The sequence below is a fragment of the Pteropus alecto genome, unplaced genomic scaffold (genome assembly GCF_000325575.1).
Source record: "Pteropus alecto unplaced genomic scaffold, ASM32557v1 scaffold146, whole genome shotgun sequence".
NCBI lineage: Eukaryota > Metazoa > Chordata > Mammalia > Chiroptera > Pteropodidae > Pteropus > Pteropus alecto.
Window position 1 is genome coordinate 23,167,873 of NW_006442107.1, and position 11,521 is coordinate 23,179,393.

Sequence of the window (11,521 nt, forward strand, 5' to 3'; positions counted from 1 at the left end):
GAAAAGGCATTAATTCTAAGATGTACTGAGATTTCAGGCTGGAATTTGGGGACTGGAAGGAGGCTGTTACCATTAACTAGAAAAATTTTAAACACACAGAGAGAAATGGCTTGAAATGCAAGACAACGACATGGGTTTCAGATATGGAGTCAGAGTTGTAGAGTTGTAAGGGCCTTTGAAGATCATCCAGTCTAACACTTCATTATATGCGTGAGGGGACAGGAGCTGAAAGAGGTGAGACTTGTCCAAGGCCACCCAAGTAAAGCCAGTAAGAGAACCCAGGTTGAACTGATCTGCAATGAAGGTGGGATAAAATAGCCATCAAGGGTCAGGACTAGAGTTCTAGATGGGGGAATCATGTAGGAGTGGGAGTAGCTGAAGCCAGGAGAATGGATGGGGTTTTGGGGGACACAATATAGAGGAAGGAAAGCAGACAGCCAAGTACTTGGCAAATAATAATAACAGCTAATCCTTACTGAGTGCTAGTGTGTGTGTCCAGTACTGTTCTAAGGGTTTTTGCATAGAATATTTAATCCTCTAAAGAACTTCAAGGGGGAGGTGCCCCAGTATCTATCTCTATTTTACAGGTGAAGAAATAAGGCATAGAGAGGAGTAGTAACATGTGGACGTCACCCAGATAGTGATTGCCAGTGGCAGGACACAATCTTGTGCAAACTCACACCACATGTCCTCTTAGTCTGGAGAAGGAGGAGGTTGAGTCAGAAATAGCCAGCGAAGGATCATTCAGAGAAAGACACTATTGTTACAGAAGATGAAAAAAGACAGAGGGAATGAAAGTGAGAACTTTGTGCTCCAGTCACGTGGCAGGAGCTCCATCACCCTACTCACCACTGTGTCCCAGGGCCTGCACTCTGCCTGGAATTTATCATTCCTGTTATTCCATGAGGTGTGTCAAAGGATGTGCTTCTCCAAGTTGTTAGAGCTGTGGATTTATGCCTAGCTGGAACCACTTCTGTTCCAAGAATGCCAAGCCTACGACCTCTTCTGGTATATTGTTTCTCCATCTAACACAAATATTTAGTAAATCTCTGAGGGGTAGCTGAGACAGAAGTCACCCCAAAGGCCTGTCCTTTTGCTGAAAAGGCATATTTGTACATGTGGCTTCATTGGATGTCCAGGTGGACTGCCATCTCCCTTAATCGATCTTAAAATAGGTTAAAAGTAGTCAACATGATAGTTTTTAAAAGCAGTGATTACCAGTTTCACTGTATCTGTCGCTGATAAAATACGAGGATATCTTAGCCCTTTTGTTTGTTCAAAGAATATGATGGCATACCTCCTCTTCCATTATTAAAAGTAGATACAAATGTGCTTTTTCATTGCTCTTATATATAATTAAATTACTGAGTTGCCATAAAAATGAAATTTGATCAATATAAGCATTTTTAAGATTCATCTAGATAGAGTTTGGCTTTTATACAATACAATTTTGAAATACTTTGTGATACAATCAGATTGAAGAATAGAATCAGAATTTTAAATTTAGGTGAGATTATTTTACCAAACTTCATTTTATAGATTAAAAACAGAGACCCAGGATGGCAAAATGACTTGCCCAGGTTCTCCTAGCTAGTTCATGACAAAGGTGAGCAGAGAACTCAGTTTTGTGGCCCCAACTTTATTTATTCTCAATTGTCTCTAAAATTACAATACCAGTTTAAGTAAAGATGGAGCATTGTTAATTGCTACAATTATTTTTGTAATTCATTTTAAAGTAGATAAACATTTTTAACAGTTTGACTTTCTTTTTAGTATGGTAAACTTTAACACCTACGGTCAAATACAATTTGAAAATTCCAATTTTTAAGCTTTGTGACTTGTGATAATTTGTACAACTGTAAGGGAGTCTGTTGTATGATTGAGATAGCATGGAGTTTTTTTTTATTACAAACAGATATCTTTGATTATTTCTTCTACACAAACTTTGGGTTGTCCTAGACACATTCTTCCTTTTTATTAGGAAATTTTCTAGGTGAAAAAAGCATTCTTTCCTTTAACATTTTCTAAAGACATAATCCTTTCAGACAATCAAAAGCTTTTTCAGCATGAATACTGGAATTACCATGGGCAATCTGTACAATTTACAGCCATGTAATAAATTGAAAGATTTTTTTACATTATCTGCCAAGGGCCCTTTCATAACAAACCCACTTTGATCATGGATAGATGTCACCCCATTAGGTTATTATGGTCTCTTTGGTAACGTCAAGATAAACAATTTCGCATTTTGGTTTAAGTGCAATACAGGTCAACGAGATTCCATTCCTGTGATGCTCTCTCAGGTTTGGGCAAAACTATATGACATGTCTCAGGCTCGAGTTAGGAATTTTCCGGACTAATGAGCTGTCATTGGCTAGTAAAGATTTGTTAAACACGCCTTAGAATTTTTACCTAAAATACTATAATGTACCTGTCATAGATGGTGCCTTAACTGATTTTTATAATTTTTAATGCATTCTTGGTTTCCTTTTTCTGTTTGCAGCAATGCGTTCTGTTGACCAGGTACTCTCTTTTAAAATTCTCCCACTAGTTCTCTCACTGTGAATTCTACTGCTTCTTGGTTCCTTTCTTTGCCTCCTATGATTAAACATCGGTATCCCCTCCGGGACCCACACTCGGCTTTTCCTCTGTGTGTCCATGCCTTCTCCCTGGGGTCCTCACTCACTCTAACCTACACACTTGGTTCCCAACTTTCCATCCCCAGCCCCAAACTCTTCACTTGGATGTTCTGCTTTCAAAATAAAAACTGAAGTAGTCATTGTAAAAAAATAAAAATAAAACTTTGTTGTACTTCCTTGCACTTATTTTGTGGCTTAGTAAGTTTTTATCACTAATTTTATATGGGATCGCTATAATGTTTTTAGTATTTAGGGCTCTAAGTATCTTAATGCAGCTGCGATTGGGGCCACTACAGAATCCTGGGCTCCATCCTTTGCCAAGACCTCCATTTCCTAATCATCATTCCATGTGTTCCCTGTTTATTTTCCTTTCCTTCTGTTCCATCTATTTTTTTCTTTATTTTCCCAAGGTTATTCATTGCTTATTCTGTTCAAACAGAACCTTGTTCTTGCAACCTTTTTTATATCCAAATTTCTGCTATTATACTCCTTGAGTGAGCAAAAGATTTTAATGCTAAGACCCTCCTCCGCTCTAATTATCCTGCTTATTTGTCAGACTTTTCTCTTTCCTCTGAAGGATTTGTAATTACTTATTCTGCATAAAGATGTTGAATTATTTCTTTTGATTTTTTCTTCACATATATTAAAATGAAAACAATTATTTCTGAGTCATTCTGCTTCCCTTTTTTATAACACCCTGGATTTCCTTTTCCAAAGTCAGTTCTAATTCTAGTTTCCATTGGTTTGGTAGGTGTCCTAGGGACCTTAGAGGGTGTGTGTGTGTGTGTGTGTGTGTGTGTGTGTTTTGGACTGAGGGACTGAGTAACTGATGAAATATTTGGATATTTACAGACTGGATTGGTTGACTGTCTCTCGATTATTGTTCTAACTCTACTGCGACCACCTTTGCAAACTCAAGATGGCAGATCTTATCAGTGCTGCTCCCTTGGTTTCATGGAGAGAAACATTCCATGCAGATGTTTCCACTGAGAGCCACACATTTTATTTACAAATACTCTAGAGTTCTGGCGTCAAATATTTATAACTATCAGTTTCCTGTCAATAAAATTTGTTTTGTTTTTCAAGAAAGGGAGATGGGCATTGACGGGAATATAACAAGGGAGAGGTCAGTGGCGAGAGAGCGATAGAAAATAATAGTGAAATATTTGTGATTTGAGGGAAGAAGGCCCTGGTAGAGGTAGAAAAGAACAAGATGGAAAGCACAGTAGGGGTGTTAGCTGGGAGAGGAAAATGATCCCCATTGAAGAAAGAGTAGAAGGTAATGAGAGGTAATAGGAGGAAAGACAGCTATGTTAAACAAAGAAGAGGGTAGAGGAGATGCTGAGAGGAATGCCAGATAGTCCATTTGAAATTACTTCGCGCAGCCACACTATGGACTGCATCTACAAGGTTCTACCATTTGTCCAGCTACTTTATAAACCAACGGTTGAAACAGAAGGAGTGGAGGCAATTTTCCCCCGAGAGGCAAATCTAGATCAATAATGAAGTCACAGAATCACACATGACTTTTCTCTCTCTTTTCTATAAAGTTGAGTGGGTTATGATTGGCATATACAGGTTCTGTTAGCTCCCCACTTATCCATCTTCTCTAGCCACAAGACTGCAGGCAACTCCTGGGCACGGTGCACCTTTTCGTTCTGCGACATTCCCGCGAGCCCTCGGCAAGCTTGCGCTTCTGCACCAAGTGCCATTCTCCTCCCACATCACTAACTCAATGGAAACAAGTTAGGCATTTTCACAGGCCTATAGGTATATTCGGAACACAATGCAGAGCCTTCAGTAATGAACTAAGCGCCTGTCTTCCTTCCAGAGAACAGCTTAAGCACTAGAGGGAACAGAACCTAATATGTGTTAATTAATTGTGATGAAATCTCTCTAGATGTCACCTTAAAACTCTTTGTGCAAATAGCATTCAGTTTATGCTCATAGTTTGAGAAGGGTGAGCAACTGAGTTGACTCAGTAAGGACTCACATCTATTTCGTGACTCAAGTTTTCATTTAGCTTCATTCCCAGGAGTACAAAGAAGTTGTTAGGCACCAGGCAACATATAAGGCGTGGTTTAAGGGTACTTCCTTAGGAAAAGTGAACAGGGCTGCTATAGAGAATTGAATTTTATCCCCAAAAGTTATGTTCAAGTTCTAACCTCAGTACCTGAGGATGTGATTTTATTAGAATTGGAAATAGGGTCTTGTAAGAAATAATGAAGTTAAGATGAGGTCATACTAGAGTAAAGTAAGCCCGACTCCAAAATGACTGGCGTCCTTATAAGTAAAGAAGAGACACAGACACACACAGGAGAGGAGCAGCCATGAGAAGACAGAGGTAGAGATTGGACTGATGCATCTACAGGCCAAGGAACTCCAAGGATTGCTGGCAAGACCGGAAGGTAAGAGAAAGGCATAGAACAGATTCACTCCTAGAGCCTTTAGAAAAAGCATGGCATAGTCAAGACCTTGATTTTGGACTTTTGGCATTTAGAACTATGAGAGAATAAATTTCCATTGCTTTAAGCCATCTAGTTTGTGGTCACTTTTTACAGTAGTCACAGGAAACGCATATAGCTGCCTTTGAGCTGGAGTCGTGGACACCTGCCACCAGGAGCAGCAGCCCCTTCTGGTTCTGATACCCAAATCACAAGGGCACAGGCCCTAAAATCTACGTGCATGAGGAGGGGCTGGTGGTGAACCATACTCTTTCTCCTGTGCACTGCTATACTGGCCTGGACTCCAGAAGCTCTGGCTCAGTTTTCCTGCCACATAATCCCATGTCTAGTTCTTTCCAGCCTCTTCTTCTGGGACACTGGATCCTGTCCTTCATCCCCTGTATTCACTCACCCATCCTGCTGAGATCAGGCTGATCACCCAGAATCATGTGACATCAGCTTCTAGTTTCCCATGCAGAGCCTGACCTGCATCTGTCTGAGCCAACGTTTGTCATTGGTCTCTTAGCAATCGTATGGGCAGTGCTGGATCTCTCAGTGGTCCTGGGGGCAGCCTGCTCTCAGGCGGGCTCTCCAGCATGTATCTGCCCAACCCCTCACCTCCCTCCCCATTCCCAAACAACCATTACTGTGGAGGCCCAGCACCCCCTCCAGCTGGCCCATCTGAATGAGGGAGGTGGGCCAGAGGACTTCAGACTTTCTCATACACTGTCCTTAACAAAATTGCCACTAATCTTAGAATGAAGATTTGGAGCCCATCCCTAAATACAAATGGATATGCATCCACCACAAAGTGACACAGTAGAAGAAACATAATTTAATTATCATGACGCACACTAAGAATGAGACTGGAGTGAATAGGCAAGGCAGTTTGTGGCCTCAGGAGACTGGCCATGTGCTCACCTGGGCTCTGCTGGGCTACCTGAGGGGACTAGCTACTCCACACACATAACCCAGCCTAGCTGGGGAGCTGAGCCCTGAGGTGAACACAGTGCTGTCCTAGGACCTGTGAGAATCAGGAAGTCATGACCAGCGTGTGGGTATGTGGCATCTTCCCTTCCCATAACAGGACCTAACAGGTGAATCCACCTGAGCTCACCTGCACTGCCCATGGTCTCTGTCGCACTCCAGGGTGGCAGCCCCAGCAGTGGTGCCCCTCCTGGAGCAGTTGCAGCCTTCACAGCCAGCCAGGGGGTGGAAGCTGAAGGAATGTGTCTCACACACTTCACACTGGGGCCTGACTGTGAGGGGAGGGCAGAGGCACTTCCCCGTCATCTCCTCACAAAGGCGCCGGCCACAGTTGCATGCTGGCCAGGGGATAAACAGATACAATGTAAGATTTAGATGCTGCCTGACTTTAGATGCTGAATTGTACCAACTGCCAGGATTTCCAGACACTTCCAAGGAGTCTGGGAGAAATGTCTTGCTTTTCCTTCATTACAGAATTATTGACCATGGTCGATATGAAAAGCCCTTTCTTGAGGCCAAGACCAACAATACCAAATGCTCATTGTGGATACAGTGTATGATACAGCATTCACACGCTGTATCATACACTGTATCTACCACGAGCTGTGCTGAACGAGGCACAGCTGGACCTACTGGCTCCAAGATACCTAGTCAAAGGAGCCCAGCAAGCTGCCACCATGTGCCATTCTAATGTGAGGCCTCTTGTTCATCAGAGTCTCCTCACAGGCTCCCTGAAATGGCTCTACATCACTCCACTGAGCCCAGGGTCAGGGCACAACGTAGCCACGGGGGCCTCGTTAGGCAAAGGCTGGTCTCTGTGTAGGGACTGCTCCACACCTGCACCCCTCACTCGGCCAATGGCCTGGGATGACCCTACATCTCAGGCAGCAGGACAGTTCATAGATACAGGTCCACAGGCTTCTCAGTCAGTGAATAGTAGAATGCCCCTGTGGCCCCGTCTCTCCTCCCATCTCAACTGAGTTTTGGTTAGGCTGTGAAAACTGAAGAGGCTTCCATTAGGAAGGGTATGGTGCTGCCCAACATTCTGATGCTTAAAGCTATTTACACTCACCTGCTTTGTCAAGTGCATGAGTCACATAGCCTGGGGAACACAAATATTTATCTTCTAGAACCTTGCTACTCAGAGTGTGGTCCATGGACCAGCGGCATAGGCATCATCTGAGTGGTTATCAGACATGCAGAATTCTCAGGCCGCAGCCCAGGCCTTCTGAATCAGAACCTGCATTTTCACAAGATCCCCAGGTGAGTCTCAAGCACAGTGAAATTTGAGAAGCCTTGCCCTAGATGAGCATCAGCCACTTGGGACTGGAGACAATCTGGATGACCCGAACGTGCACTTACGCTTGCAGTGTGGGAATCCATAGTAGCCCATTTGACAGCGGGTACATTGCCGCCCAATGACACCAGGCCGGCATGGGCACTGCCCGCCCTCTGGGCTGCAGTGATGGTTGATAGCCCCAGTGGGGTGGCACTCACAGGGCAGTGCGCCTTTGTGGTAAAGGGCTGCCAGGGACCTGGCAGAGTTCTTACAGAATCTGGAGGCTGTCTGGGGGCTGTGGAGACAAAAACAAATCATGGTGACATCCCAGGTGTGCCCAGAAATGGCCCCAACTTTCCCCTTCCCACTTGCTCCCTCAAGCCATGTTTTGGAGAGGGGCTCTGGCTCTGGAGTCTGGGAAAAAAATGAGAGAACTCCCGACCCCCGGACTCACAGTCAGTGACTGCTACCCTTCCCCCTACCCATCCACTCCAGAGCACATCACAGGATTAGTATGGGAAATTTTGGTGGCTGCAATAAAAGGGTGCAAGTTCACTTAAAGGATGAATTGTATGGTATGAGGAGTATATCTCAATAAAGCAGTTACAAAAAGATTACACCTAAATGTGTAATGATACACTAATAACAATAATGATGAGGAGGAGGTGAACTGTCAACATTCATTTAGTTCATTATAAGGACATAATGCTAGAAGCTTTGCTTATATCTCACTTAACCTCAAAAATCACCAACTAGGCCTAAGCCCCATTTCACAGATAAGGCAACTGAGGCTGCTAGAAATTAAGCAATATGCCCAAGGCCGCAGACTATAGAGTGGCCAAGCAGGCACTCAGATTCACAGCTGTCTGACTTCAGAGCCTTTGCTCTTAATATTTTCAGTACAGGCTTCTTCTACCTACAGGGCCCCCTGGAGCTTCTGGGTTCCTCAGGAAACCTGGGAGGTGGCAGGGAGGGTCTGTAGAAGAGGACAGGAGATGACACCCAGGGTTGCCCTAGGCTCTTGGTGTTCAAGGATTCAAACAGAGAGGATGGAGAGGTTAGCTTTGCTGCGACACTCCCTGCTCAGTCAGACAGCAAAGGAGAGTGGGAATCAGAGCTGATGTGCCTCCCCGTGGAGGGTATCTGTGTGGTATCTTTTAGGAATCTGAGCTGCACAATAGGAAGCAGCAAAGAGGGAGAGAGACCCCTGATCAGCCCGTGAATCCCCATTTGGAGGCGAACCAGCGTTGAGATCACTGTCAAGGATGGGAATCCTGCCCAGATGTGCATGATGAGGTCTGCTTAGGACAGTGTGTGTAGAGGAAGAGCACCTTCTTCCCCAGACCCAGACTCACTGCCGCTACGGAGGGACGGAGGGACTGAGGGCCAGCCCCTCCTCCGGCTTTGCTCTGGGCAGGAATGTGGGAGAGCCTCCTGCATTCCAGGGCCTTGCCACAAAGGGATACTTACTCAATATAAAAACTATTTCTTCCGCAATTGGTGATAAACTCAAGTGACTTGTCCACTGATTTTTTGTGAAGTATTTGGTAGTCATAATTCTCCGCAGGCACCACTAGAACACGGACCTAAAGGAAACCCATCAACATGTCTTTGGATTTCCAACAGCAAAGCACACCCGCCACCATTCATTATACTCTCCCTCTACTAAGATCAATGTTCTCTAGCATTAAGCCCAAGATCAAATGGAACAGAATTTACAGGGGTGGGTGGGGGGCGGGAGGGAAGAATCACAAGAACACCCCTAAGCCAGAATTAAAGGCTCAATCTACGATCTTCTGTAGGAAATGATAATGAGTGCTGGACAGACCCCTTGGAGCGCCTGCTCAGGGAAGCAGCAGCCTCAAGTGCTGGGCGGGGACAGGAGTCCTGGGGGGATGAGCAGGGGTTGTCCTGGGATATCCCGTATTGGTCCCATAGCTCAGGAAAGATCACAGATGAATTCACAGATGTGGGTGTCATTCCCACAGAGGAGAGACCTGAATCAACAGAGGATGTTACCTGAAGAGAAATGGTAGAACAAGGGGGATCAAGGTCCTACCTAAGGGAACGACAATAAATGGGGACAAAGGGAAGGAGAAATCACTGAAGAAATACTAGAGAAAGTTAAGGAGGGGGAGAAAACCTAAGGAAAGTAGCTATGGAAGTCAAAAGAAAGAAAGAACACAGGAGTCTGAAATGCCTCTGAGAGACCAGTGGAGTGTGGAGTGAGGTGGAGAGAGAGACACTCGCTCACCAGAGCTTGTAAGGGAGTTTTTTTCTTCCTATTCATTTCTCTATTATTCCAATTTTATTTGATTTTAACTGTCACATGCTTTTTTTTTTTTTCTTTTTTTTTTGGTAAAAGGTAGCTGTAAATTTTAAACATTTTTCTATAAATATGACTTCAATTCTTTGAAGAATTATTGTCATGAGCCAAACAGACAAACAGAACAACCGACCAAGGCAACTGCGTGAAGAGTAAGCTGAGGGACCAGCCGAACACACCAATACTAAAGACTTTCCTTCTGGGATCTTCACAGTCACGGCCACCTCAGGCTGCAAGATGTCAAACTCAATCTGATCTTCGGCCATCACTTGGTCCTGGCAACCAAGCACATGGGGGCAGAAAGAGGCACGGAAGACACCTGGGGACAGAGGAGAGTCCTGTCATACCACTGCAAGGCCTCGTGAGGCAGGTAGCTGCAGGGCCTGCTCTCTACAGCTCACCTGGCTGCAGCTGCCCTCCTTCCACAGACACCTGTGCAGGAAATGCTGGGTGCACTGGTTGATAAAAATGGATGACAATAACATATCGGCCCAGGCGTGGTACAAGTCCTCTCAGCGTCACTTGGTTCTAGGATGAAAAAGGAGAAAAAAAAACAAACTCCTCAAGCTTCAGAGCTATGAATAATTAGAATCAGGATATTTAGAAGGTAAAAACCAAAATAACCTAGGTTTTTATCCAAGTAAAGTGAAAACCTTTACTTGAACGTTTAGAGCAGCTTTATTTGTAATCGCAAATACTGGAAACAACCCAAATGTCCCTCAACTACAGAATGAATAATCCCATTGTGGTACAACCATAATGGAGGGAGTATAAATTGGTACACTCTCTTTGGAAAACTGTTTAGTAGTTTTTGCCAAAGTCAAACATATAACCAAGCAATTGTACTCCTAGGTATGTACCCAACAGAAATGCATAATATGTTCGTCAAAAGGCCGTACAAGTATGTTCACAGCATTCAAGTACTACTTGTAATAATAGTGTAATAAAGAGTCAGACTCCATTTTTCATGTTTGATCACTGACAATTTCCAAAACCTTGTCTTTTGCCCCATTTCTGGACCAGCATATAAGTAAGCCCAAATGCTCATCCCTCGGCACAGATGGGAAGTTCAAACTACACAAATTCTAGCACATAGGAGAGGGATGCCCTCCCCCTGGACTTCTCTCCCTTCCCCTCACCCCTACCCAAACACGATGAAAGCCAGAGTCACATTCCTCCTTTTCCTAAAGCTTGAGTATGAGCCCTGCTCTCCCCAGAAAGCCTCACTATGAGAGTAATAAGATTTTTCAAACCCTCAAAAAAACTACAAGAATAATGACAACAATAACAAAAGCTTATTCTCATCTTTCAAGTGAGAACTGTGACTCAGGAGGGTAGGTAATTTGCTGAAGGTCATACACTAACTTGACCACAAAACTAGGACTAGAATTCTATCGTCCTGATTTCAATTCATTTCCCTCTACTTTTTTAGGCTGCCTTTCCCATATGGGAGCCTAATAAATTTTCACTCTCAGATCTGTTAACTTCCTAACTCAATTCTATGGAAATGAATACAAGCCATCTAAAGTATTATAAGGACATAATATCATCAGAACAAACGTTAAGTCTTGTGCCTTTGTAGTTTATGGTAGAAAAAAACGCCTTCCCGTACTATATTTCATCTTCATGCTCTAGATGATCATTGAGAAACTTCTTCCTGCAGGGCATTGTGCTGGTGCAGTTGGTGATACAAAAAAATTTGTTAGCCACAGAAGCTCTTCTAAAAGTGCTTACATTCCAACTTGGGAAATAATAAACTCAACACTGTTAAATAGCAGTAGGCCATGAAAATATGAGGTATCACAAGATGGACCATGAAAAGTTGCCAATGTCGCGTAGACAGAGA

General features: G+C 43.8%; 1 protein-coding gene across 5 annotated transcripts in view; it reads right to left on the reverse strand.

Moving 5' to 3' along the window:
- LAMA3 (laminin subunit alpha 3) overlaps nt 1-11,521 on the reverse strand; it is a 108,350-nt gene that overhangs the window by 81,227 nt on the left and 15,602 nt on the right. For 4 of the 5 annotated variants that reach the window (XM_015595717.2, XM_015595718.2, XM_025038691.1 and 1 more), the window contains 5 exons: nt 10,077-10,203; nt 9,855-9,994; nt 8,820-8,935; nt 7,433-7,644; nt 6,201-6,408 (listed from right to left, as the gene is read on the reverse strand). In XM_015595717.2, the coding sequence (XP_015451203.1) occupies nt 6,201-6,408; nt 7,433-7,644; nt 8,820-8,935; nt 9,855-9,994; nt 10,077-10,203 (803 nt within the window). Of the gene's footprint in view, nt 1-6,200; nt 6,409-7,142; nt 7,386-7,432; nt 7,645-8,819; nt 8,936-9,854; nt 9,995-10,076; nt 10,204-11,521 lie in introns of those variants that run through there. The other variant, XM_025038692.1, reaches the window with a different exon arrangement.